This window comes from Prionailurus bengalensis, chromosome A3 (genome assembly GCF_016509475.1).
Source record: "Prionailurus bengalensis isolate Pbe53 chromosome A3, Fcat_Pben_1.1_paternal_pri, whole genome shotgun sequence".
In the NCBI taxonomy this organism is placed as follows: domain Eukaryota; kingdom Metazoa; phylum Chordata; class Mammalia; order Carnivora; family Felidae; genus Prionailurus; species Prionailurus bengalensis.
Genome location: NC_057354.1, coordinates 87,917,016 through 87,945,015, shown reverse-complemented (window position 1 = coordinate 87,945,015; position 28,000 = coordinate 87,917,016). Strand labels below are relative to the sequence as shown.

At 48.8% G+C, this 28,000-nt stretch overlaps 1 protein-coding gene across 1 annotated transcript; it reads right to left on the bottom strand.

The window, feature by feature from the left end:
* Positions 1–10: 10 nt before the first annotated feature.
* ATP6V1B1 (ATPase H+ transporting V1 subunit B1) lies at positions 11–27,680 on the bottom strand. Its single transcript, XM_043603618.1, has 14 exons — positions 27,445–27,680; positions 21,615–21,670; positions 7,909–8,007; positions 7,618–7,711; positions 6,968–7,045; positions 5,941–6,080; positions 5,431–5,532; positions 4,767–4,864; positions 3,263–3,386; positions 2,932–3,082; positions 2,603–2,685; positions 1,671–1,775; positions 1,342–1,471; positions 11–1,242 (listed from the first exon to the last, which is right to left on the bottom strand). The coding sequence occupies exons 1-14, from the start codon at positions 27,560–27,562 to the stop codon at positions 1,079–1,081; spliced, it is 1,542 nt and encodes a 513-aa protein (XP_043459553.1). The 5' UTR covers positions 27,563–27,680; the 3' UTR covers positions 11–1,078.
* Between the last annotated feature and the right edge of the window lie 320 nt (positions 27,681–28,000).

The window sequence follows — 28,000 nt, the reverse complement described above, 5'->3', positions numbered from 1 at the left end:
TGTTTCTTACTGATTTGTAAAACCTATTAACATAGTAACCCTTTATACATATTTTGCTGTCAATGTTTTCCTCAGTTTGCCTTTTTAAGTTTTTACAGTACATGGCAGTCAGGCCATCAGTGTTGCTTGAGTCACTGTTGAGTGTTACTGAACCATATCCACATTCCATCCCTTCTCAGGGGGGAATGACCCCAAGCTTATCAGAGGTTTACTGAGGCCCAGGGTCAAATGTAGATATACCCGACCATACCACCCACTTCTGACTACCTTCTCCCCTCTGTGCCACATCATTCCTGGTATTTCCCCCAGAGAAATCTAAGAAGGGGGGCGCAGTTTCTCCCAAGACCACAGAGACCTACAGGGAGGGACAACAATGCAGATTCTCTACCCTGAAGCAGCTCTCCCTCATTCCAGGGAAACCTCTTCTGGTAGCCCACTTGCCTTCCCAACCCCAGTGGTCCAAAGGCGTCAGCACCCCTCCTATGCACCTTAAAAGCCAGCAAATTCTACTGGATACCTTCCCCAGGTGGGGCCTTAACAACTGGCTTCTAATGAACAAATTAAGATAAAGTGACAATGCGTTGCAGGGACAAAGCTTGAGGAGGTCCTGGCAGTTGGGGGATTCTGTGGGCTGTTGTTTCTGGGGTGCTAGGATCCTAAGAATGACAGCAAGCCCTATGTATGTGTTGGGGTTAGAGAGTGTGTCAACCTTAATTATCCTTCCTTGGGTTATCTTGCAGTCTCTATACCAGTGGTTGCCATCTGGCTGTACCTGGGGTTAAAATACTGATGCAGAGGACTTCTGCCTACAGATTCGTATTAATTGATCTGGTTGGAGCCTGGGCCTTGGTATTTTGCAAAGTTCTCTAGGTGATTCTCAAGTGCTTGATACAGGCTTAACAACCTTTTGCTCTTGCCCAGTGCAGGGACTCCAGGCAGAGGGATGAAGCGTGGGAGTGGGCGGGGTGCGGACCGTGAGCGCTCAAGCGGTTGGTTGGGTGTGTGGAACTCGAGGCGTGCGTAGAACGGGTGTAGCAGGGGTCCCAGGACACAGTCTGGGGTCTGACTGTGGGCAGGGCTAGAGCGCTGTGTCTGACGCGGGGTCCTGCGGCGCCCCCTCGCGGGAGTAGAACTCATCCAACACGCTCTGAGGGATGCGCTTCAGCATCTCCTTGGGGAAGATGCGCAACAGCTTCCAGCCCAGGTCCAAGGACTCAAACACGGAGCGGTTCTCGTAGGGACCTAGGGACAGAGTAGGAGTGTGTGCATGTGCGTGCGTGCGTGCGTGCATACGTAGCCAGGTAAGGGAGTTACTGCCTGACCACCCCCAATGCGCCTCACCCTGGTTGATGAAGTTCTTCTCGAACTTCTGCAGGAATTCCAGGTAGAGCAGGTCCTCGGAAGTGAGCGCCTCCTCCCCCACCACCGCCTTCATGGCCTGCACATCCTTCCCGATGGCATAGCAAGCATACTGGGTGAAGGGGGGGAGAGACGGTCCATCGGTCACCGCAGGCATATCACAGAAGTCCAATGGCCCCCAATTTGGCTGTGTGGGGACTCCAAAGGGGGAGGGATTTTGCCAGAGAAAAGCTCGTGGTCTGGGTACCGGCACAAACCTCCAGCTTCTGAAACTAACTTACCCGCCAGTCCCTGGGCCCTCTCCTTCTTACCAGTTGGTTGGAGACATCTCCATGGTCCTTTCTCGTCATGCCCTCCCCAATGGCGGACTTCATTAGCCTCGACAGGGAAGGGAGCACATTGATGGGGGGATAGATCTGGGGGAGCAAAAGAAGCGAGTGGCAGAAGGCAGGGTCCAAACTTTCCTTTCCTTCCTACCCCTACTTGTCTCTCCTCCCCCTGAGAATCTTAAGAGACTGATCCTCACTCATCTGACAGAGAGGTGGGCTGCTCATACCCTGCCCTCCTTTGTGGCCCACAGATTCTAGGGCTTGGGATGCGGGTTTCTATAGGTGTGCTCCTGGACAGGAGGGTGGAAGGTGGAGGTGACATGACATTAGGTAATGAAAGTCACTACTTAAAAACTTTTGGTTATTTGGACAAAAACCAGGTTAAAGCTTCCTAGTTAATAGCTGCAAAGAAGGAAACTACTAAGCAAAGAGGAAAAAGTCACAGGGGTTGTCTTTAACCTCAGATGGGACAGACACATTTTCTCACCTGTTAGCACATTATTCACCATCTACTTGTGTCAGTTACCCATTGTTTTGTTCACCAAAGCAAATTACCGGAAAGGAAAGAGAAGTGGTATTCATTTAGTATCTACTATCTGCTGGATGCTTTCTACATGCCACCACGCACTCCACTGTGTGATAAATACTATTATTTCTATTTTATAGGTAAGGAAACCTAGGATCAGAAAGATTATTTTCTCAAGGTTCCAGTCAGGTAGCCTGGATTCTAGCCAGACTTGTCTTGTGTCTGTGAACCACACAGTCTTCCCGGGTCATCTCCTCTTTGGAGTTAGCCTTGCCTGGCCCCTCCTAATTCACAGAGAAATCAAGCACGGCAGGTGATGGGGCATCAGACAGCCAGTGTCTCTGGGGGTGGTGAGGAGAGCACTAGGTGGGTAAGGAGGGGACAGTACCTGTCTGTTATGAAGCTGTCTATCCACGTAGATCTGTCCCTCTGTGATGAAGCCCGTCAGGTCTGGGATTGGGTGGGTGATATCTGCAAAGAAATGCACTGGTCTCAGTGTAGACACGGCCCACATCTCCACCCAATCAGGGCCACGTGGGTTCTATTCCTCTCATGGGAGTGATGGGGTATGTGGAGGCGAGGAAAAGACAGTGAGCTCCTTGATGGATGAACAGAGCTACTGCACATCTATGCAAAAAACCGTGAGCCCTTTAAGCATCCCAGTGGGAAAGGAGGGCAGTAGGGCTGCAGAGGGTATTGGGCAGTGAAGAGGCTCACCATCATTGGGCATGGTGAGGATGGGGATCTGAGTGATGGATCCTCCCCGGCCCTCCACACGGCCTGCCCGCTCATAGATGGTGGCCAGGTCTGTGTACATGTATCCTGGGAAACCTCGGCGCCCGGGCACCTCCTCTCTGGCAGCGGAGACCTGCGATACCAGTGTCACTGGGGTAAGGAAGGGGGCAAGAGGCTAATACAAGGAAGGGCGAGTGGGAGGTTCAGTGACTATGAGAAATGGAATAGGGGCAGGCCTGGGTGGGAGAGCTTTGGGGTGTAGGGACCAGGGAGAGGCAGGCGTGACCCTGACACCCTTCACCAGCTGCCTCACCTCCCGCAAGGCCTCTGCGTAGGAACTCATGTCGGTCAGTATGACCAGCACGTGCTTCTCACACTGGTAGGCGAGAAATTCAGCAGTGGTCAGTGCCAGGCGTGGGGTGATGATCCGCTCGATCCTGGAGGTACAGCCAGTGTTTAGAGAGCTCAGAGGTCCGTTTAGCCCCAGTGCTGAGTGGAAAGGGAACCGTGCATAGCAGCAGAGGAGTGGACAAGATGAGCCTCCGCTCCCAGCCCCCAGGTCATGGCTATGGTTCTTGGGGGTGGACAGTCCGCCGATCCTGACACTCCTCCTTCCTGTTCAAGGTAGGAAGGGGTAGGGAGCCTGGGACAGGCAGAGAGTTGGGTGAGAGTGGGACAGGCAGGGCCAGGAGTGTCTGGCAAGGGTGACAGCACCCTGTCCCTGCGGGCCCAAAATTTAGGGGCTCTGGCCCATCAGAGCTAGGCAGGGGCAGGGCTCCTGCTGTAGCTCTCTATTCCCCAGCCTCCCCTGCCCCCTCATCCCCCTGCACTTGGCTCAGCTGGAGCACCCTCTGGATTCTTTCTGTAAGGTTCCCCTCACTACTCCAGAGCACACGTAGTGGGCGTGCTCTGTACACTTGCCCTGCCCGCTTGGCAGCCCTTCCACTTGGAGCTCTCCTGAATCCCTTCCTCTGACTCCAGGTGCCCTCAATCCTCAAGCTCTGAGCCTGTGGGCCTTTCCTGTGGTGACATCATCCTGGCTTCCAGAATTCTGTTACTTACTTTTAGGAATACCTTCAGTACCCAGGACAGCTTATTAGATGTTTTTTCTTCATCCACCTGGCCTACTGATTTAAACTCACATTTCCTAAACTTTAAAAATAGCAGTTTTTCCAGATGAATAAACAAACAAAAAAGCAGAATCAGACCTATACATACAGAGAATAAACGAATGGTTGCTAGAGGGAAGGGGTGGGGAGATGGGTGAAATGGGTGAAGGGGAGCGGGAGATCCAGGCTTCCAGTTATGGAATGAATAAGTCACAGGGATGAAAGGCACAGCGGAGGGAATATAGTCAGTGGTATGGTAATGATGTTGCTTAGGGACGGATGGCAGCTACACTTGTGAGCACAGCATACCCTATAGAGAAATTCAGTCACAATGTTGCACACCTAAAACTAACGTGACAGTATATGTCAACTATACTAAAAAAAAATTAACAAATAGCAGTTTTTGCAAACAAAGCGTTTAAGGAAATCTGTCTATAGTGGGGACTTTGGTGGTGGTGCAAGGATGAGGAGCCCTGACTTGGGACAGTGGCTGGATGCAGACTATAGGAAGGACAGAGGACTGCAGGTGGCAGGCAGGGTTGTGGGCTGTCCCTACCCCTTACTGAGCCTCAGTTTTCCCCTCTGCACAACCAGGTGTTGGGCCAATGGCTGTGGTTCTGGGATACTTCTGAGCCCTGGTACTCTGGATTTTGGGAGGGGATGGGGCCTGCTGCCTGAAGGCAGTCTGGGTACCAGGGGATGGCTCACGTGGGGTCGTTGGCCAAGTTCAGGAAGAGGCAGACGTTCCCCATGGTACCGTTCTGCTCGAAGTCGGACTTGAAGAACCTGGCTGTCTCCATGTTCACCTGGACACACAGCAGGGAGGGCTGGAGAGGGGTCCCTGCAGCCTAAGGGCAGGGGCCCTGGCCCCTCCCATCTCTTCTCAGTAAAGCCTATTGACTGACTGGCTACCAGTTCCTGGGATGACCCTGAACTTGAGATGGCAGGGGCTGGGTTGCTCTCATCTTTGGGATCTCATCAGGTTCCCAAAGAGTTCAGATTTCTTCAGGTTGAGCCTTGCTGAGTGCCATCCCAACCCCTTACTTAGCCAGCTGCTCCCCTGTTAAAACCCTCCTCTGGCCCTCTGAGGACCCCATCATATCCCCTCTCTGAAATTCCCTGGCTTCTCCCTCCTCCAGGTCATCCTGGGCTCGTCTTATAGCTGCCATGTCCTTTGGGATGGCTTGAGGGACACACTGTCCTAGTCACTGAGCCCACCTTCAGTCATGCTTTTGCCTCTCCCACCAGACAGGCCTGGACTCTGACAGCTTCTCAGGGAGAAGGATTATGCCTCCCTCATCAGATCAGACAGAGCCAGGGTCCAAGGGAGACAAGGCTGCCAGAACTTGCCAATCTGCCCAGCTCCTCTTACCCCCATGGCTGCAAAGACAATGGCAAAGTTGTCATCGTGATAATCCAGCACAGCCTTGGACTTCTTCACCAGCCCAGCCTGGCGGCAGATCTGGGCGGCAATCTGGGGTGGAGTGGATTGGGAGGAAGAACGTCAGAACCAGAGCCCAGACCCAGAGTCCAGCCCACTCAGCACCACTGAGGATGATGGATGGAGCAATTTCCAATCCATCCTCCTGCCAAGGCCTTTGGCAGGAGGGATCCCAGGGCAGAAAGGCGAAAGGGCTGCCCCAGGTCCTACAGCCTTTCCCAGGGTGGAGGCTTGAAGACCTGCTTGGGGACAATGAGGAGGCCTATGCAGCTCCAAGTCCATGAGCTGCCAGAGGACAACTGCCAGTCTAGATGGCGAAGACCCCTGCTTGGCTGGTCCCTGACTGCTTGACACAGGAGACCGTCCTCACTGGCCCACCAGCCCTGGCCTCTGCCTCATCCCTTCCTCTTGGTCATGTCTGCAGGACCCCGCAGGCCTCACCTCATTGTGGGGGAGCCCAGCTGCTGAGAAGATAGGGATCTTCTGACCACGGGCAATGCTATTCATGACATCGATGGGAGAGATGCCCGTCTGAATCATCTCCTCAGGGTAGATGCGGTCATGGGGGTTGATGGGCTGGCCTGGGAGAGGACGATCATGGACCCATGCTCAAGGGCTCAAGTCCCTCCCTGCCCTCCCCCAACCCTGCTCCAGACTCCAGAGCAGCACTATTTGACAGAATTTTCTGTGGTGATGAAAATGTGCTCTAACTACACTGCCCAGTTACACTAGCCCTAGCCACATGTGGCATTGGGCGCACGAGATGTGGTTTTGAAATGAAAGTTGATTCCATTTGAATTAATTTGTATTTAAATAGCCACAGTTCAGTACTCCCTTGGATAGCACTACCTGGCACATTGGAAGCAGCAGGCAGGTGGGAGGAGTCCAGGCTGAGCAAGTGTTTTGTGGGGCACGAAGGAACTGAGGATGACCTGGGGAGCTGTCTGAGTGGATGTGTTTGCTCCGCTCTGCCTCTGACTTGCTGAGTGGTTTGGGGCCAGCCACAGACCTCTGTGGGCCTCCATCTTGTCCTCAGAACTGACAGGATTGGAGGACTCAGGATGGCCTCCCACCGGGAAGGGGCTGTGTTTGCTTCTGCAAGCCACCCCAGGCAGCTCTGAGGGGTGGGGACAGGGAACTGGAAGGCAGGAGAATGATGGTCCTGGGGCACACATAGAACTTTGCACATGATGATGGCATTTAAAGGAACTGGATATGAAGGGCTTTACAGCAGTATCTCAGGCTCTGTGGCAGATTTGGGGACAGACAGGCCTCTACAGTGCTCAGAGCACACCTGATCTGCCTGGTAGTCTGACCAGCCTTTGGAGGTGAGCCCTGGCCAATTGCCCCTGGCCTGTGTCTGGGGCAGAACTTCCAAGGGCAAGGTGGCAAAGGTGATGGCTAGGGGTGGGGAAGGTGGTTGGAAGCTGGGTCCTGAAAGCTGTCCAGAGCCTCTCTGGTCACTCACCATTGATGTCCAGGAAGTCCTCTGCCATGACCACTGGCCCCTTGTCAATGGGCTTACCGGAGCCATTGAAAACCCGACCTGAGGATGGGGGAGGATATTGGGAGATGCTTAGGGCCAGCCCCACGTCTCCCTCACTGCTGCTCACCATCCACACCACCACCGGCTCCCACCTGCCTCTTACATGTCCCTCTCCCCTCAACCCTCCGTTATCCCCAGAGAGCTGGCTACAGTGACTGTTTCCTTGGGGATCTTCCCTCCTTGCCTGGAAATCTTTACAGCAGAGGTCTTGACCCAGGAAATGACTCTAATGGAGGGTTTTAGGGCTGGAAAGAGGAGAGGTCCAGGTATGGCAGATCTTGGGAGAAAGTTGGAGGATGTGCACTCTGTTTCAGCCTAACCACAAATAGATGGTTACCTACTGTGCCTCCAGTTTATTGAAACTGCCTTCCTCATTTACTGGACATCTGCTGCATGTCCAGCCCTGAGCTGGAGCTGGGGGTCAAAGAGAGGACAAAACCTCTGACCTGTACGAACTCACAGGGAGGCAGACATGCAAAGAGTCAATGGCTATGCAGTGCTAAGTGTGTGGTTAGGGAAGCTAGGCTGGGAGGACACAGGAGCTCCCCGTCCCACCTCACCCCCACCCTTACCTAGCATGTCCTCTGACACTGGAGTCCGTAGGATGTCCCCTGTGAATTCGCAGGTGGTCTTCTGGGCATCGATCCCAGAGGTTCCTTCAAACACCTACGGGACAAGAGGTTACTCTAATAAGGGGCTTGCTGGGGACAATGGGGCTTTCCATTCTATGCTCCCTTGGAACCCAGCTCTAGGCAAGACACTCTGGGAAAATAGGACTTTTTTTTGCCTTCAGAGCTTATAAGATAGTCAGGAACTTTGGGTCTGTTCATTTATTCAGCCAACATGGCACTGACACCACTTACCTGAACAATTGCCTTGGTCCCTGACACCTCAAGCACCTGCCCGCTTCTCTGAGTCCCATCAGGGAGGGTGAAGTTGACAATCTCAGCGTACTGGGCAAACTAGCAGGAGAGGAGAGCAGACATGAGACCAGAGCAATGGTGAGACCAGAGGTGAAGTCCCTGTCTCCCCCATCCCTCCCTGACCCTGTCTCAAGCTTCTATCTCCCCTCTTGAAAGTGAGCTTGAGGGGCTGGGAAGTGCAACGTTTGAATTCTGTTTGGGAGTCAGGGACGGGTAGGGGTGTCAACTTTAGAGTTGGGAGACGAGGGTGAGAATTGAAGCTCTGATGCTTAGAAGCTGTGTGGCCTCGTGGAAGTTCCTTAATGTCTCTCAGCCTCATCTTTCAAATGGGGATGATAATAATACCTACTTCAAAGAGCTTGTATGGAGAGAAAGTGATATGTGTAAAGTCATCAGCTGGTGCCCGGCACCTTGTAACAGCTCTGTAAAATGTAGTAGTTATTACGGCTGTTCAGGTCCTGTGGACAGTTGTTTCTGCCCCTGTGGACTAATGGTGAAAACACTGGCACAGTGCTCTCCTGGGCTGCCAGGTGTCCCCTTGTGCCAGTGGCGGTCTTTCCCTAGCTATGGGGCTGGAGTTGATTCACATGTCATCCTCATAGCATTCAGGAATAAAACGAATGAGGCAATCACTTCTCTTTTGGCTATGATCAAGTGTAGTATCTTTTCTTGTCAGTTTAAAAAGAACCAGGCTAATATCTAGAATATATAAAGAACTCTTACAACTCAAAAGTAAAAATACAAATACCCTACCTTAAAAAATGGGCAAAGGATCTAAATACATATTTCTCTGAGGAAGATATGCAAACAACCAGTAAGCACATAAGCACATGTTGATGCTCAACGTCATTAGCCACTAAAGAAATGCAGACCCATGAGATGCCACTTCACACTCACGAATGTGGCTGTAATAAAAAAAGACAGATGATCATGAGTGTTGTTGAGGGTGTGGAGAATTTGGAACCCTCGGACACTGCTGGTGGGAATGTAAAATGGTGCCACCACGTTGGAACACAGTGTAGCACTTCCTCGAAAGGTTAAATACAGAGATACTGGATGAGCCAGCAATTACACTCCCAGGTATTAAACCCAAGAAGAATGGAAACACATGATCACACAGAAACTGGTGTATGAAAGCATGTAAGTGTTCATAATCAAGTAGCCTCATTATTCATAATAGCCCTAAAGTGAAAACAACCCAAATGTCCACAAACTGATGAATGGTTAAACAAAAGATGGTGTATCTGTAGCATGGAATATTATCCAGCCTTAAAAAGGAATGAAATATGATAATATGCTGCAACATAGATGAGCCTTGAAACATGCTAAGAGAAGCCAGACACAACAGGCCACGTCTTATATGATTCCATTGATACGAAGTGTCTGAAATAGCCAAATCCATGAAGATAGAAAGATTAGGGGTTGCTGGGGGCTGGATGGAGAGAGGATTGGGGGTGATGACTAACAGGTACAGGTGTTCTTTTGGAGGAGATAAAAATGTTCTGGAATCAAGTAGTCGTGATGGTTGCATAACTCTGTGTATATACGAAAAGCCACTGAACTGTGCACTTTAAAAGAATGAAGGTTATGATATGTGAATTATAATTTAATTAAAAAATGATTAGGCTGTCCCTCCAGGACCATAGGCAGCAGGTCAGGCAGGTGGAGGTCTGCCCCAAGGGAATCCTGAGCTCTGCAGTCTGCACATGCTCAGGAAACCAGGTTCCTGGTCTTTCCCCACATCTAGAAGAGGCTATGAGCTGGGCCAAGGAGTCTGGGCTGAGAGAGCAGACCCTCCCCACTGACACTGGCTGTCAGCACCAAGAGAGCTAAGCCCTGTACCTGTACTTGCACTTTCTTTCTGGGGAGGTACCGGAGAGAATGCATAGCATCCTTCAAGCTCCCTCACCTTGCTTCCCAGGTGGTTGATTTACTTCAGGGAGTAAGTCATAATCATAATCTTTTTTTTTAAGTTTATTTATTTATTTTGAGAAAGAGAGAGAGAGAGAGAGAGAACTAGCACAAGTGGGACAGGGGCAGAGAGAGAGAGAATATCCCAAGCAGGCTCTGCACTGTCAGTGCAGAGCCAGATGTGGGGGCTTGAACTCATGAACCACGAGATCATGACCTGAGCAGAAATCAGATGTTTAACCAACTGAGCCACCCAGGCACCGCCATAATCGTAATTTGATAAAGATAAATGATAAAAATATGATATTTTTTTTATCCCCACTCCCCACAGTGTTCCTAGAAGTTAATGTACTCCTCTAAATAACTCCTTTGGATATCAGAGGAAATAAAAACTTAAATGATAAATGAAATAGAAAAGAATGAAAAAGGGTATCACTTCATGTCATGACCTATAGAATAAATCAAGCTGTACCATGTTTTCTGACCATAATCAAAATAAGTTTGAAATCAATAATAAAAAGATAGTTAGAAAAAACATATATTTGGAAATTTAAACACCTAATATAGAGAATGTAGAATTAGAACATATTTTTGCACTAATAATGAAAAACTATATATCAACATCTGTGATGCATTTAAGCTTTGAATGCTTACATTAAAAAAGAAAAAAAATTGAGGAAGTTTAAGAGTATGCAATGTGAAAAGTTAGAAAAAGAACAGCATGAAAACCCCCAATAAAGTAGGGTGGGGGGATGGGTGAAATAGGGAATGGGGATTAGGGAGGACACTTGTGATGAGCACTGGCTGAGGTACAGAATTGTTGAATCACTAGTTGTACACCTGAAACTAATATAACACTGTATGTTAACTAAATGGAATTAAAAGAAAATCCTTAAAAAATATATATAGTAAAAGAAATATTAGAAGGGCAGAAATCATTAATACAGAGAACAAATATATAACAAGGAAGATCAAAATCCAAATTGGTTCTTTGAAAAGCCTCATAAAATAGACAAATCTCTAGGGGCGCCTGGGTGGCTCCGTTGGTTAAGCGTCTGATTTCAGCTCAGGTCATGATCTTGCAGTTTGTGGGTTCAAGCCCCGCATCGGGCCCTGTGCTGACAGCTCAGAGCCTAGAGCCTGCTTCAGATTCTGTGTCTCCCTCTCTCTGCCCCTCCCTGGCTCATGCTCTGTCTCTCTCTCGAAAATAAATAAACATTAAAAAAAAAAAAAACTAGACAAATCTCTAGCAACACTCATTAAGAAAAGGGTAAAGACATAAATAATTGTTGGAATAAAAAAGCCAAAACTAGCTATACTGATAATATTAAAAAGTAACAAAAAGGAATTATAAACAACTTTATGCAATACAGTTTGGAACTTAGATGAAATGGATAAAGTCCCAAAAGAATACAACTCAAACCAAAACCAATCAAAAACTAAACAGAAAGCTGGAATAGTCCTACAATTTTTAAGATACTGCATAGGTAAAATCTTTCCACAAAGAAAACACCAGTCCCAGAGAGTTTTACAAGTGAGTTCTAACAATCAAAGAACAAATAATTTGAGGTTTACTTGAGCTCATCAAAAGTAATGGATAACTGATACATGAATTCAGCAAAGTTTCAGGATACAAAATTAATGTACAAAAATCAGTTGCATTCTTATACACTAATAATGAAGCAATAGAAAGACAAATAAAGAAACTGATCCCATTCACAATTGCACCAAGAATCATAAAGTACATAGGAATAAACCTAACCAAAGATGTAAAAGATCTGTATGCTGAAAACTACAGAAAGCTTATGAAGGAAATTGAAGAAGATGCAAAGAAATGGAAAAACATTCCGTGCTCATGGATTGGAAGAATAAATATTGTTAAAATGTCAACACTACCCAAAGCAATCTACACATTCAATGCAATCCCAGTCAAAATTGCACCAGCATTCTTCTCGAAGCTAGAACAAGCAATCCTAAAATTTGTATGGAACCATAAAAGACCCCGAATAGCCAAAATAATATTGAAGAAGACCAAAGTGGGAGGCATCACAATCCCAGACTTTAGCCTCTACTACAAAGCTGTAATAATCAAGACAGCGTGGTATTGGCACAAAAACAGACATATAGACCAATGGAATAGAATGGAGACTCCAGAATTAGACCCACAAATGTATGGCCAACTAATCTTTGACAAAGCAGGAAAGAATATCCAATGGAAAAAAGATAGTTTCTTTAACAAATGGTGCTGGGGGAACTGGACAGCAACATGCAGAAGAATGAAACTAGACCACTTTCTTACACCATTCACAAAAATTAAAAATGGATGAAGGACCTAAATGTGAGACAGGAAACCATCAAAACCCTAGACGAGAAAGCAGGAAAAAACCTCTCTGATCTCAGCCTCAGCAATTTCTTACTTGACACATCTCCAAAGGCAAGGGAATTAAAAGCAAAAATGAACTATTGGGACGTCATGAAGATAAAAAACTTCTGCACTACAAAGGAAACAATCAACAAAACTAAAAGGCAACTGACGGAATGGGAAAAAATATTTGCAAATGACATATCGGACAAAGGGCTAAAATCTATAAAGCCCCCCAAAGGGACAAAATCTATAAAGAACTCACCAAATTTCACACCTGAAAAACAAATAATCCAGTGAAGAAATGGGCAGAAGACATGAATAGACACTTCTCTAAAGAAGACATCCATGGGGCGCCTGGGTGGCGCAGTCGGTTAAGCGTCCGACTTCAGCCAGGTCACGATCTCGCGGTCCGGGAGTTCGAGCCCCGCGTCAGGCTCTGGGCTGATGGCTCAGAGCCTGGAGCCTGTTTCCGATTCTGTGTCTCCCTCTCTCTCTGCCCCTCCCCCGTTCATGCTCTGTCTCTCTCTGTCCCAAAAATAAATAAACATTGAAAAAAAATTTTTTTTAAGAAGACATCCAGATGGCCAACAGGCACATGAAAAGATGCTCAACGTCACTCCTCATGAGGGAAATACAAATCAAAACCACACTGAGATACCACCTCACACCAGTCAGAGTGGCTAAAATGAACAAATCAGGAGACTACAGATGCTGGCAAGGATGTGGAGAAACGGGAAGCTCCTTGCACTGTTGGTGGGAATGCAAACTGGTGCAGCCGCTCTGGAAAACAGTGTGGAGGTTCCTCAAAAAATTAAAAATAGATCTACCCTATGACCCAGCAATAGCACTGCTAGGAATTTACCCAAGGGATACAGGAGTGCTGATGCATAGGGGCACTTGTACCCCAATGTTTATAGCAGCACTTTCAACAATAGCTAAATTATGGAAAGAGCTTAAATGTCCATTAACTGACAAATGGATAAAGAAGTTGTGGTTTATATATACCATGTAATACTACTTGGCAATGGGAAAGAATGAAATACGGCCTTTTGTAGCAACATGGATGGAACTGGAGAGTGTTATGCTAAGTGAAATAAGTCATACAGAGAAAGACAGATACCATATGTTTTCACTCTTATGTGGCTCTTGATAAACTTAACAGAAGACCATGGGGAAGGGGAAGAGAAAAAAAAAGTTAGAGAGGGAGGGAGGCAAACCATAAGAGACTCTTAAAAACTGAGAATAAACTGAGGGTTGATGGGAGGATGGGAGGGAGGGGAAAGTGGATGATGGACATCGAGGAGGGCACCTGTTGGGATGAGCACTGGGTGTTGTATAGAAACCAATTTGCCAATAAATTTCATATTTAAAAAAAGACTAATGGAAAAGAGATGGTCTTTAATTAATTTATGGGACAAGGATAACCTTGATACAAAATAATATAATTATGAGAAAATTATACACAATCTCACATATGAATATAGATGAAAAAGTCCTGAACAAAATACTTACAAATCAAATCCAGAAAAGTATAAAAAGGTCAAATTACAAACTAAATGATAAAAGAAAAATATTAGAAAACAAAAAATGAAGAAAAATACACACACACATACACACAAAAATTAAAAAGACCACGTTGGAATTATTCTAGGAATTCAAGGTTAGTCTAATATTAGAAATCTAATAATGTAATTTACCTTATTAATGGATTGAAAGATTTTTTAAAAACCTGTGATCATCTTAAAACATTCTAGAAAAAGCTTAAAAAAAACCTATCCCTGATTAAAAAATTTTGATGATTAGGGAATCATGATATCCATGATTAAAGAACAAAACTCTCTGAAAACAGAGAATAAAAGGGAAATTCCTTAACTCCAAAAAGCATCCACAAAACACTTACAGAAAATACCATACTCTGATATAATGTATAAAACATTCCCTTTAAAATTAGGAGCAAAACAATAATGCCTGCTATCATCATTCTGTTCAGCATTACACTGGAAGAACTAGCCAAAATAATAAGAGGAACAGAAAATAAACATTAGAAGGAAACAAAACCTAAAATAGAGAACTCCCCCAACCCCAAATCCAGTAAAGATAGGACCCCCCAAAAACCCATAGACCAATTTCTCTTATGGATGCAGAGGTTATAAATAAACTATTAGCCAGTGAAATCAAATAGTGTATTAAATAAACAAACAAGTTTGACCAAATAGGGTTTATTAAAAGAATGCAAGCCTAGATCAATCAACTTCTGGCAATCTCAACATTTGACAATATAATTCATAATAGGGATTTTGTACGTATGAATTATAAGAGAAACGCTACAGAATTATGTAAATAGAAACCACAGAGGCTTTTGATAAAATTTGGCAGCGTTTCTTATACAATCCTGTGTAGGACAGGAATGGAAGGCAACTCCTTGAACACTAGACTATTTACAAAACCAACTTCAATAAGCTTCTAAATGGTGAAATGTTAAATCCATTTTTATTTCTAATAAAATCAATAACACACAGAGATGTCTGTATCACCATTGTTACTTAATGTGTTTTGGAAATTGTAGTTTATACAATAAGACCAAAAAAGAAAAAAGAAAAAGTATACCAATAAACATAAATAGAAAATGCTTTATTTATTTATTTATTTATTTATTTATTTTTTAAAGGTAGTGAGAGGAGATTGTATTCTTCAGAAATGTCAAAGAAAGGCTGTGAACATGTGCCAGATTACAGAAGGCTAAACAGACATGATGAGGCTGGATCCCCTGCTGGAGGGGAAAAAATGCTATAAAAGACTTTATTAGGTCAGCTGATAAACTGGAATATAGATGTAGATTAGGTAAAAGTATCAGTGTAAATTTCAGATATTGATAATTACTGTTGTTATGTAAGAGAATATCCGTATTCTTTGGAAATAAATGCTGGAGTTTTGGGGGATGACTTACCCTTAAAAGACCTAGGAAAAAATTATGCACACACACATACACACACTCAGAGCAGAAGATACAACAAATGGAATAAAGTGTTAACAGTTGGCCATATGCATGTTCCTTGCACTATTTTTATTTTTGCCACTTTTTATAAATTTGAAATTGCTTCAAAATCACAAGTAAAATTAAAGTCTGCCAATAGAAAAGCAGACATAATTCCCTTCATTTGCAGATGATACTGTATACCTAGAAAAACCCAAGAGGCTCTACTTAAAAAACAAAACAAAAAATGCCCAGAATTAATAAAAGAAGTTGGTTGTATACAAGATAAATATATAAAAATCCATCTGTTGTACCACTGTCACCTATACACTGATTTAAAAAAAACCAACAACTCTTTTTTTTTTCTATTCCAGCCATAAACGAAAGAGGAAATTAGGAAAAACATTCCATTCACAATAGGGCCCAAAGCCATACAATATCTGGAAAAAAATTTAACAGGAAAGGTACAAGAAAATAATAAAATCTTACTGAGGATATAAAGCAAGCCCTGAACAAATGGAGAACAATAGTGTTTTCCAAGACAGAATGACTTACTGTCATAAAAATATAAATCCTTTTCAAAAGCATAGAAATTAAATGCATTTCCAGCAAATTGCTGTTTCTTCTGGAACTTAATAAACATCTTAAAATTCATAAGTGTCTGAGAATATCCAAAAATAGTCAAGGTGGAGGATTTGATGTATCAGATATTAAAACGTGTTCTAAAACTGCTAAAGTCAAATGGTTAAGTGTTGGTGTGAAGCAGACAGAGAAGTGGGAGAGATTAGAGTCCAGAAACAGATCCCAGATTTTATGAACCTGTTATAGAACAAATGCGGTATATTGCTTCATGGGGAAAACCAAAATCTGTTGACCAAAGGGTGCTAATGTAACTGGGTATCGACTTAGAAGATACCCACGTTATAAACAGAAATACATTCAGGCATATAAAACCTTTAAATACAAAGCTAAAACAAACAGAAAACCAGAAGAGTTTTTCTTCTTTCCTTTTCTCAGCTTTCCTAGAAAAGCTGGATAAGAGAGATGTCTTTAAGCAAGGTATGGAATCCAGAAGCCATAAATGCAAAAATAGGCATATTTGATTGTACAAACATTTGAAATGTCTGCATGGCAAAATACCAAAAACAAACGTGAACAATAAAAAAGGAGCACCCACAGCTCAAAATGTACACCTCAGTATGTAGGAAGATTTCACAGAGGACAAAGTAAAATCCAAACTTATAAAAAGATCCTCAAATGTAAATAAAAACAGGAAGGTACTAGTTTTCATCAATTAGATAGACAAAATTCCAGGAAAGAACATATTCAGGGCTGGCAAGGATGCTGGAGGGTGGGTCCTTTAACACACGGTTGACTGGAATGTGAATCACCACAACCTTGCCGGGCTAGCAATGTTGCCCCAAATCATCAATATCTATTTGAAATCTATTTTAAAATAGGGGCGCCTGGGTGGCGCAGTCGGTTAAGCGTCCGACTTCAGCCAGGTCACGATCTCACGGTCTGTGAGTTCGAGCCCCGCGTCAGGCTCTGGGCTGATGGCTCAGAGCCTGGAGCCTGTTTCCGATTCTGTGTCTCCCTCTCTCTCTGCCCCTCCCCCGTTCATGCTCTGTCTCTCTCTGTCCCAAAAATAAATAAACGTTGGGAAAAAAAATTAAAATCAATATACACTTTGAACCAGCAACTTCATTCCGGAGGATCTATCTTATAGCAATAAAGGCACTAGTGTAAAGGGGCTCTATTTTGCTGTACCATTTGCAACAGCAAAGCCTGGTAACACACTGAATGTCTATCAATAATGGAACCATTAAAAAGATGGAACCATTGAATAAACCACAGCACATCCGTGCTATCGCCTACTATGTTGCTCTTGAGAAGAATGAATAAAATGGGCAACTACTGACATGGAGGGAATCCTTGATATGTTTTATGAGACTAACACCAATGTAAACCTCTAACATACTATCTATTTGCCCCTTTACAGCAGGATCTTTATAGTGGCTGTCTCAAGAGGCTGGGAGGAAGGAGGTTAGGGACAAATAGTTAAATTTGCGTGTCTTTTGTTTTACTAGTAATAAGGAGCATTTTTTTTTTTTGGTAATTAAAATGTGATAAAAATTGGGGATGTTCAAGTACAGTGCGACTGGTTACCACCATCATTACTATCACTAAATCCCCGCTCTACCCAAAATAGTGACTTTAAGTGTCTGGGAGGGAGGGCTTATGACTCAATTTCCCAGTGGGGTGTGACAGGGTGGGGGGCATTCCCTCACTGCATCCCTGCGAGGGAGGGGGAGGCGTCAAACCTGAGACAGGAGGGTTTGCAGTTCTGACAAGTCACTGGAAGAAGCTCCAGCTTGGGTCCCTCCTTGTCCTGTGAAAAGGATGCCAGGAAGGCGACCTCCGTTGCCCCCTAAACCAGCCCCTCTGAGTGGGGTTGCTGAGAGAGCTGGGCTCCCCCCAGGAGGAATGCGCTGAGGTCGGCGGGGCAGCTCACGTCTAGCGGTCTTTGGCTCATCAACCACAAGAGGGGGCCCAAGAGCAAGGGCCGGAAGGCCCCCGCGGAAAGAAGTTTTTAAAAAAGTCGGGGCATTCCTCTGCCGCTCTGTAGGCCTGTCCACCTGACGCAGCCACTGGCCTCCTTGCATGGTGGGCTGTTAACCTCAGGAGGAAAACTGCTGGAGAGAGCTCAGGCCAGGTTGGGCCCCAAAGAAATCAGGCCATAGGCCCAATAGAAACCAGGCAGCCGGGTGATAAAAAGCCATCATTTTTCATGTGGGTTTATGTGGGGGACGGAGGGCGGAAGGAAAGGAGAGTGGAGGAGGTGGCGCCCTGTGTGTCCCTGAGAGGTGAAATCAGAGGAAACGAACTTTAAATAGCAGAGAGATTACAGTCAGATGCCTGAAAGAACTGTCAGAACCATCACACCCAGTCATGGAGGGTGTATAGTTTGGAATCCTTTAGGAAGAGAATACTAGGCTCTGTGTGTGCATGTGTGAGTTATTTGGGGCAGGGATGCCCATAGCCAGTTGGGACAGGGAGTGCAGGGGGAGAATTCCAGGATGCAACAATGAGTTTATACTCAAAGGAGCCCCATTTCAGAGCCTGATACTCTCACCTCCCATTCTTGGTTACTAGGAGGACCGCAGAGGGTGGGGATGGTTCAGTACAACCTTCTGTGCTTCACTGAGTTCTCAGCCAGCCAGGGCAGGGAGGGCAGAGGGGAGCTGTTCTACACACTCGGAGGACTGGGAAGTTCTTGGCAAGCCTGGCAGGACTTGTACAGGGAAGCCCTGGCCTCCAAGGCATCTCTTTCTGCCAATGCCCAGGGCAATTTGGAGCCCCTCTTCAGAAACTGTCTTCAGAGCTGATACACATACTTCTGAAAGCTTTTTCTTTTAAAAGTTTGGAAGTGGCCACAGACACTTGGAGCCAAGTCTGGTGGATAAGGGGAGAGCTTTCTCCAAGTCTCAGTAAGGACTGCTGTTTCTCAAAATACGGCAGTCGGAAGATCTTGTAGAGCAGGGGATCTTCAAGTGTGGGCCCCAGGCGAGCAGTAGCAGCAGCAGCTTGGGAGCTTGTCAGAAATGCAGATTCCTGGGCCCCAACCTCAGACTGATGAATCAGAACTTTGGGTTCTTCCAGGGATTCTCATGCATGCTCTAGTTTAAAAACCACTGCTCAAGTGAAATCTAATATATCCCAGGCAGGTGGATGTCAGCTAACCAGACTCCTCTTTAATGCCTGTGAAACTCCTGTGTAATTGTTTGTCATATTGGGGCTGTTTAATAATCTGGAGGAGTCATGTTTACACTCTACACTCAGGGGTTTAGGCTTTAACATTTTATGCTCTACACTCAGACCTCCAAAAATCAGATGAAATCATGGAAACTATCCCTAGAAAAATGTACAGACACACGCATACCCAGCTTCAAAGGTTTGCATACGATTTCGAGTCCCTTATTGCCTGGGCTCAGAACCTCTGATCTACACAAAAGTTTTCCCCCAAGAATTTTTCCATTTCGGAAGGATAGAAGTGGGAGGCCTAATTGCGGGTATGATTCAATTTGGGCAGAAGGTGGCGCTGTAGAGGATGAATTGGGGTATTTTACCCAAGCAACTCTAGACTGGGGATAGGGATGGGGGCCGCAGAGAGGAGTACATAAAGCTGTCTTCTCCGCCTCTTGAATTGAAGAGACTACACGTTACTGCTTCTTTTCCTGCCCTCTGCAAGTCCAGGGTTCCCTGGGTATCTCCATCACCCAGTTACTCTGTTCTATGAGAGAGATGCATCCAATAATCACAGAACCATAGGTCTGGGGGTCTATCTCGTTTCCCAGTCTAGCCCCATTTTATAGTTGGGAAGGTGGATGTCATAGGTACTGACTCTCCATACTATGAGCGGGGGTGGCAGATGGCACCAGCTGTTTACTCCAGCATATTAGCATTTCTGTCTTCCAGGCAGAGCTAACGCTAGCTGTTCTCAAGGAGGAATAGTAAAAATACATTTATCTGATTTGATCGTCACAACAACTCTCTTCTATATTAGATGAGGAAACTAGGATTTGAAAACCTAAATAGCTGCTTCTCAAACTTCAGGAAGCATCACATCACCTGGAGGGCTTTTAAAGTCTGACTTCTGTATCTCCCCAGCTCTCTAGAGTTCCTGATTCTGTTGGTCCGGAGTAGGGGCCTCAGAACCTGTATTTCTAACGAGTTCTGTGCTGATGCTGCCAATCTAGGGTTGTCAGGTAGCTAGTAGAAGGTAGCTAGATGGAGCTGAGGTGAAAACAGAAGAGGTCTGAATCAGACCTTGTGAGCCCTGTGCATACGTGCATAACCACTCCATCACACTTCCTCCCAGGGCATCCCCAGCACTAGTGGGTTAGACAGTAAGGTCTCTATGAACTTGGGATCTGGTTTCCAGAAATGAGAGGGTCTGGCTTAGTCATTCTAACACTTACTCATTCATTCATCTCATTCACTTACTCACCCTTCCTCTGAACAAACTGAGCACCTACAATGGACTGGGTGTTCCGTAAAAGTGTGGTATGGGACTCTGGGGGCTCAAGAGTAATATACAATAGGAGAGACGTTGTGGGGGCAGGGAGGAGACATGTGGCCAGGTGGTGATCCTATTGATGCCTTGATGGATGCTGCCAACAAGACAGTACAGAAGAGGGAGAGGAGGGACAGGCTCATTGTCCAGGGGCCTGGGTGAAACTCCCAGAAGAAGTGACCTCTCAGCTAGCCTTGGGGAGGAGTCAGAGGAAGAAAGGGTATGGAGGAAAGGTAGTTGGAGAGGCAGAGGGAAAAGTAGGAGCAAAGGCCTAGAGACATCAAAAGGCAGCTCCATGCAGAGGCAGGGTGGGTTTCCAAGTAGTGGCACAGTGGGCGTCGGGGAAGGAGAGGATGCGTCATGAGAGTGGAAAAGTGTGGAGGGACCCTTACAGAACGTGGGGCCTATAAGGTGAAGGTGCTGTGCGTGCTAGGTGAGTTTGAAGCAGGGGAGCAAAGGGGTCAATGCTGCAGGGGGGCAGCATGGAGGATGGCAGGGCACCAGGCTGGGGATCCAGAGACCATGGCTATAATCAGGGAGCAGTGGGGTAGGAGGTTGCTGATAGATCACTGATACTGACAGATGGGGTCCAGGAAGGGAGGGATCAAGGGTGGCCCCAGATTTCCAGGCTGGGGAAGGTGGTGTCTGGCGGGAGCCTGAGAGGTGGAACTGTTGGGTGGAAGGGGGACAGCAGAGTGATCTGGCACCTTTGCAGGGCCCTTTATGCCTTAAGAATCCCCAACCCCAAACTCAAAGTGCCGTCAGTCTGCCCTGGTCCTGCGGTGCCCCAGGGGACACAAAGGAGCCCACATCCCATCTCCTTCCGTGAGGCCTGCTTCACTTCCCACCCGCACTGCTGGTTCCCAGGCTGAGATAGTCCAAAAGCCTCTGAAAACCTTGAGCTCTAGAGAAAAGTTAGCTGACATGGCTCTTCTGCCTTCTCTTCCTTTTAAAAGAAGACCCACGGGAGCAGCAGGTGAAAGCTTCCAGCTTTGTGAGGAAGTTCAATACAACCATTCCACTGTTGTAGAAAGAGGCACAATAGCCCAGATCCCCCAGGCCCTTGGCAGTAAAGAGTGGTCTCTGAGGGCCCAGAGAGGGCAGAGGCAGACACTGAAAAGGCAGGAAGGGAAACCCAGGGTGGTGGGGGAGACAGCTGGGGAGGAAGAGTGTAGGGATGGGGGACAGGGAATTAGAAGGGACAGATGGGCCCATGGCAGACAGCTAGAGGTAGGGCAGTTTAGAAGAGATCCTGCACCCGGGGCTGGGGAGCCCTGGGATTTGGCCTTGGTGCCTGGGAAGATATGGAAGAATCTTACCTTGACCTGGTCCAGCACCACCAAGGGCCCATTGACGCTGCACACTGTCCTGTAGGCTGGGGGAGGAGTGGAGGTAGGTGAGGTCTCACACCCAGACACACACCCAGACACACACACACACACACACACACACACAGAAGCATCTTCTGCTTTCTCTCCCTGTATGCACCACCCCCACCCCCTGCCCAGTCTGGGCTGTCAGGGTCATTAGCTGTGACAGGGCCAGCCACCATTGCTGTAAGGGTCATGCCCCTGCCCGCAGGGCTCCCTGCTGGCTTGGACACCTGCAGGAGGCTGGGGGGAGGGCCAGGGCAAGGGCAGAGGCCCCTCAGAATCCTCCCCTCCCCTCTCAACTACGAAGAGGTCTTTCTTATCTTGAGGCTGCTTCCCCTCTGGCCTCAGTCCCCATCTTACATCTCTGACCCACAACATTTTCCAAAAGCTTCTGGCCCCCAGCTAGAAATGGGTAGAGAATTGCCCTCCCTGCCCCCCACCAGGACCACACTTCCCTCCATCACCTGACACTCATTGAACATGGTGCATGTGTGCATGTCTGGGTGTGTGAGGGGTGGGGGCTGGTGCATGCATGGGTGAGAAAAACCAGCCAGAGTCCCTGCCTGGACAACCTGGGCTCCCTGGGTGCCTGTGGGAGAGGGGAGAGAGTGACAAGGAAAGAGGAAGAAGTAGAATGTCCCAGCCCTAGTGGCTGGAGAGATCCACAAATGGGGAAATGAGCTCAGCTTACAGGGAGCCTCTAACTCCAGTGTTGGGGACCCCAATAGGAAAGCCATGGACTGGCAGACAGGAAGCCTATCTTGGTTCTGCTAGGGGCTGGCTGAGAGATCCTGGGACTCTCCCTCAACTACAACCTGGGAGACATAGCTCTTCCCTGGGGTCCCTGTGAAGCACGAATGAGACCACGGAGACTGTGGCATGGCAGGATGGCCAGAGTGTCCGTGAGGTCACTGAGTCACTCACTGGAAGGACATCAAAGGGAAGAGAGTGGTCTAAGCCTCTTTTCAAAAGGGGAGGAGAATGGGGTCCAGAAGGGTGAAAACCTACGCCAGGGTCACCCAACATGCTTGTGGCAGAGCTGGGGCTGGGACCCCACCTCTTGCTTCCCGTCAAACCACATTGGCTTCCAGCCCTCATGCTTTCATACAAGTCTGGTGCCAAGTCACCCCACACCAAGGAAAACTAAATGCCCCCAGCTCACACCTTCCCCAGTATGGGGCTCAGGGATCATCCCCCTGTTTTTGTCTGATCTGCATTCCTTTCACCAGGGCATGGGCTAGGATGATGACTGGGCAAGGTGATCCCTGCGGGGATATTTGCAAGGCTCTTCTGAGCTTATGGACTGTTAGGAACACTCAAAAACAAGAGGCGCCAGAAGACCCATTCTTCTAGGGCTTGGGCCTGGAGCAGGGGAACTCCTTCAGCTTCTCCGAGTTCCCATAGAGGAGGTATCCAACCTTCCCTCTAGGCCAGCCTCTCCTGGTCCTGAGGCCCAGACCCCAGAGATGACTACTCCCTAGGGCCGAAGGCCAGTGCCTCCTTCTCTGTGCCGCTTCCATCATGCAACTCTGGTATCTCCCATCTTAAAACCCTCCCTCTGCCCCAGTCCTTCCAAAGCTGCTGCCCTTCACAGCCCAACTTCTGGCAAGACGGGCTCCATTGCTGACTTCCTTTCTCCACCTTCCACCCTCTCCTTGCACTCTCCAACCTGGCTTCTCTCTAGGCCACCCCACAGGACCAGGTACACTGGATCAGAGCCTCATTTTAAAAAGCTCTGGGACAAGCCTCTTGCTGGCCCTATAGAGAAAATACCAGACCAGCCAAGAGGGCTGAGATGGCAGAAGCAAGATGCAGAGTGGGTAGGCTGGATGGGAGGTGAGAGTGTGGGAGGGGAAGGAGCCCAACGTCCAGAAAGCCCCAGGGAACACTTTCCAGTTCTACCTAGGAGACAGGTCTTTCAACTTCCTCTCTTCCTTCACAGCGGTTCCCCACATTTCACAGCTTCTGTCGAGGGAAGCCTGTTAACCTGGACATCCAATAGCTCTACCTTGGGAGGGCAGCAGTGAGTGGCAGGGAGTAGCCTAGGGGCCAGGACGAAGTGCTGCTTGCTGGCCAGGCCCTTGGGCTGGGTGCCCAGCATGTGGTCTGTAAGCCTCTATCTTATCCCACCAGCCTCAGCTATAAGCCGCCTTTCTGGATTTCCAGAGCCCTAGGGCCTCGCTCTAGTAGACTTCCCAAATGCTTGCTGGAGGAGTCCATCACTCCACAGCCTAGACCTTTCACTGCAGATACTCCACTGTGGCTGTTTCTGTTTATCACCCGACTTTTCACGTCCTTCAATGCCCTGCCCTTAACTGACTCCGGCAGCCACTGGCTCTGCTCCCCACTGAAGTGCCACAGCCCTCAGCCATGCCACTGTAGAAGGCGTCCTGTTCTCCAGCTTGTCAGTCCTTAATGAGATGGATCATGTCTCTCCCCTCAGACTAGAACTCTGTGCCTCCCCAGTCAGACTAGACCATATCTTTTCTTAGAAGCTGTCTAGTTTGGACACCGCCAAGGTGGTGGCTAAGCAACAAAAGTGTCCTTGACTTGAAGCCAGGCCTTTTGTTTGCATCCACCCCCAACTGATTGTGTCCATTGCATGCAGTGGCAAATTAAGGCCCAGAAGTTGGCTGATTTCTCCTGGGGCACACCACAAGTCAGTCTGCTTCCTGTGGCACTCCCCCAGCCTTGGGACATACCCTTCAACCCTGGAGAGGTGAAGGGTGGGGGTAGCGCTGGAGGCAGTGGGCTGGCCCAGAAGACCTCTGAGGGGCACTCCCTCAATAGGCCTTCCTGAGACTTTGCAGACACTCCCTCCCTCTGCTCTGCCCCCTCCCCTTCTCCATTGTCCCAGCTGACACTTTGGGTTGCACTTAGGGCCGCAGGCCTGGAGCCCCTCCCTGCCCCCATCTCCCCACTGCCTTCCCGGTCAAAGGCTCAGCGGGGCTCCATGCAGCCCACTAATTAGGGCCTGCCCAGCCACACCTGCAGCGTCCTGGGAGCCGGCTGAGCCAGGCGCCCATGCGTGAGGTGGGGGTGGGGGCAAGCCCGGGGCAGTAGGTCCCGTACCTCCTCCCTGATCCCCTCCAGAGGGATTAGGGGAGGGAGGGCAGGGGCTGGAAGACCAGGCTTCTTAGAATCAGCCCAAGACCCTGCCCAGTGAAACTCAGTGTGACCTTCCTGGCCTCTCAGTTGAGGAAACTGAGGCAGGCGGCAGTGGTTTGGCATTCCAGCCTCTGGGTGATCATCTGACCAGGCTCTGTCCCTCCAGCAGGGCTGACAGCCTGACATCCGTCCTTTGCTCGTGCTGCGCACTACTCCCCTCCCCCCTTCCCTCCCACCCCACCTAGCATCTTTTGCCCCACACAATGGATGAAGCCCCAAGCTGCCGCCTCCCCTCAGGGAGAGAGTTCTAGCTCTGAAGGAGGAGAAGGAGTTCCTTTCTGCCCAGGGTGGATATTGCTAGGGTTCACTCCCCACTTTATTCTACCCTTCCCCCTCCCTTCTGGCCCATTCCCTCAGCCACTGCAGTGAAATCACCCTTAATGCCTCAGGCCTGTTTGGTTCACTTCCTCCACCAGGAAGCCTTCTATTGGACTCACCCCATCTATGGCTGAGGAAGCCCTGGAGTTGGGAGCCAGCTGCCCCATCCCCTGTCCCCCTGGCATCCCCAGCTCTCCTGAGCTCTTTCTGTCTCTGCATAAAGTTCTCCTGCCCAGAGCGCATACAGTGCTCAGGTAGGAGGCCAGGGCAGGAGTCCTGCCTCCAGCCAACTGAGGGTAGTAGCAGCTCTAGGTTTTGGTCCTCACCCCTCAGAGAGGAAATCCCTCAGGCCCCAGAGGCGGAAGGTGGAAACAGAGAAAGCTGTGGGTGCAGAAGCACCCTGAGGAACTCAGTATGCTCCGAGGGGTGGAGGCTGTCAGGCTGGGGCTGGCCCCTGGGGGTGCCCTGTGAGGACACTAGTATGCAGCCAAAGCACAGGTAGCCTTTGTCACTGCGGGAACATCTTTAACACAGGGAGCAGAGTCGTGGTGGAGGGGCTCCCCCTCAGCAGACCCTGGTCTCTGGGTCAGCTGTTGGGTGTGACACATTCACCTGGGTGGGGTCCACATGGAGTGACACACAAGCAGGCATGGGGGCGCCGACACCCCTGGGTTCCAGTCTGGGTCAAATCTCCAGGGCTTGTTGACTCTAAATAAGGTCGTGGCTGGAGGGAACTGGCTGCAGGAGGCCCTGGGGTGAGGTTGCACCCACAGGGTCCCTGGGAGGGCACACTGAAGGGAGTGATGGGGGGGAGGGTCCCGCAGGGGTGGGCCATCACTTGGGTCTGGATGAGAGTTAGACAACTTGAGACAACTGGGCTCAGGTCTCTAGGCCTGAGCTCTGGACTCCAGGGGGCTCCAGTCACTGCGAATTTCTGGGCCTTCGTGACCCCTGCTTTGCCCCAGGCGAGAATCTGGATCTCTGCCCTCCCCCATACCTCCAAGACGCAGGGCCTGCAGGGCCTCCTTGGTACATCCGGTCTCACTCAGTTTCTCCTTGCTGGAATGCACTCCACCCCTCAGTGCCTGCCTCAGGCCTCTGGAGGTGCCTGCTCACGCCCTGCTCTGCTCCTATGCACCCCAGACCTGCCCTCTCTGGACCTGCCCCCTCTGTACTTGCTCTGTTCTGGGTGGGTGCCAACTCCGTTCAATGCAGACCTAGCTTGCAGCTGCCCCGTCAGGTCACTCCCACTATGGCCTAGGTAACTAGAGAGGGCCAGCTTCTCTCCATACACACCCTGTTAGGAGCCTCTGGCTCTGCTTGGCTGGTGCTGGCCAGGCCGGTTTACTCCAGTGTGGGGCTGTCTGAGAATCTGAGAATTGGAGAATGACCTTGGCAAGGACAGATGGAGGGGGCTCTCCCTCTGGCCCTCAGAACCTCACCGCTTTCTGTGCCCCAGACATCTGGGCACACCTAGGAAGCCTACAAGGGTAAATAATCCAGCACCCATGGCCGTGCCAGGCACTCACCCTCCCCCAACTGTACATACACAGACATAAGACATCACCTGACCGCATACCCATGTTGTCCCCATGAGCACGCACACTCGTGCACACACACACACATTCACCCTCAGTCTGAATGTAAAAGCATGCACATATACTGTCACATTTCCTCACTCTGATCATACACACATGCAAGCTGTCACGCACATATTTACACATATCTGCACCCGAGTGGGGGAGCACACACATCCTTCCCCTGCATTATACACACAGACACGTGTAAGGCACACATGACATGTGCCCACTGACGTGACACACACAGTGTTATGTATTTCTCCATCCTGAAAATGCACATACTTGGCCTTGCCACACATATTCCCTAAGAACACTTGATCATACATTTCCTCATGCTGAATGTTCTGGTACACATGTTCGTACTCCAAACACGCACATATTCACACAGGAGAGTGTATCACAAACACACACTTGGGCCCGTGGGGAGCTCTCTCTGAACTTGGGGTCTCAGAGCAGGATAAGGGTGATGACCGAGAGGTTCCTGCAAGGACACCCCTGCCCTCTCCGCTGGGGTAGCCTGGGCTGGGGACCCCATCCCTCCATCTGCAGAGGTCGCTCCTCGTCCAGGCAGTCCACCACATCACTCTGCTGGACCAAGAGCCCCCTTGGTCTTCCTCAGTCTAGGTCCTCCCCTTTCCCTGGGCCTGAGAAGCAGAGCCTGGGGACCCAGCAGCCCACCCCAATCTCACCCTCTGGGGATTTGTACTCACTGACACGGGGGTGGGTGATGTAGTTTCGGGTGACCGCTTGCATGTGCTCTTGGGCTATGCCCAGGTCACAGCCACTGCTGGGGAGCCCCCCGGGCCTACTGTCTGCCTTCATGGCCATGGCGAGGTGGCAGGCCGGACCCGAGTGCCTGAGTCTGCTGGTGAGTGCAACACTTCGGGCCCAGCTGGAGCCGGAGTGAGCTTACCAGACTGCCCCTGTGGCCACCCCTCCCCTCACCCCTCCTCTCCTGCAGGAGTTGACTGTAAACAGGGAAACCAGCCTCTGGCCCTGGAGCTCATCCAGATCTGGGAGGTGCTGGTGTGAACTCAGCTCCTCCCCCTAGAACCTCAGGCGCTCTCACAGGTCCTTGCTCCACACCACATCTCATCCTGTTCTCCCCACCACATGCAGTTTCTGGCAGGCTGCCCTCTCTCCACATCTTTTCCTTTCGGCCCCCCCTCCCCCTGACCTGCCCTCACCCTGTACCCCTTGCCCTAACCATACCTACATACTTCTTCCCCTGCACAATTCAATCATCACCTTTTTTTTTGAACATCT

Excerpts from the sequence above, each read along its gene's own strand:
- ATP6V1B1 (XM_043603618.1), bottom strand. The coding sequence starts at position 27,562 with ATGGCCATGAAGGCAGACAGTAGGCCCGGGGGGCTCCCCAGCAGTGGC. Across the intron at positions 6,081-6,967 it reads GGACTTCCTGGACATCAATG|GCCAGCCCATCAACCCCCAT; the intron begins GTGAGTGACCAG and ends GTCCTCTCCCAG. Across the intron at positions 3,083-3,262 it reads ACGCAGAGGCCTTGCGGGAG|GTCTCCGCTGCCAGAGAGGA; the intron begins GTGAGGCAGCTG and ends CTGGTATCGCAG.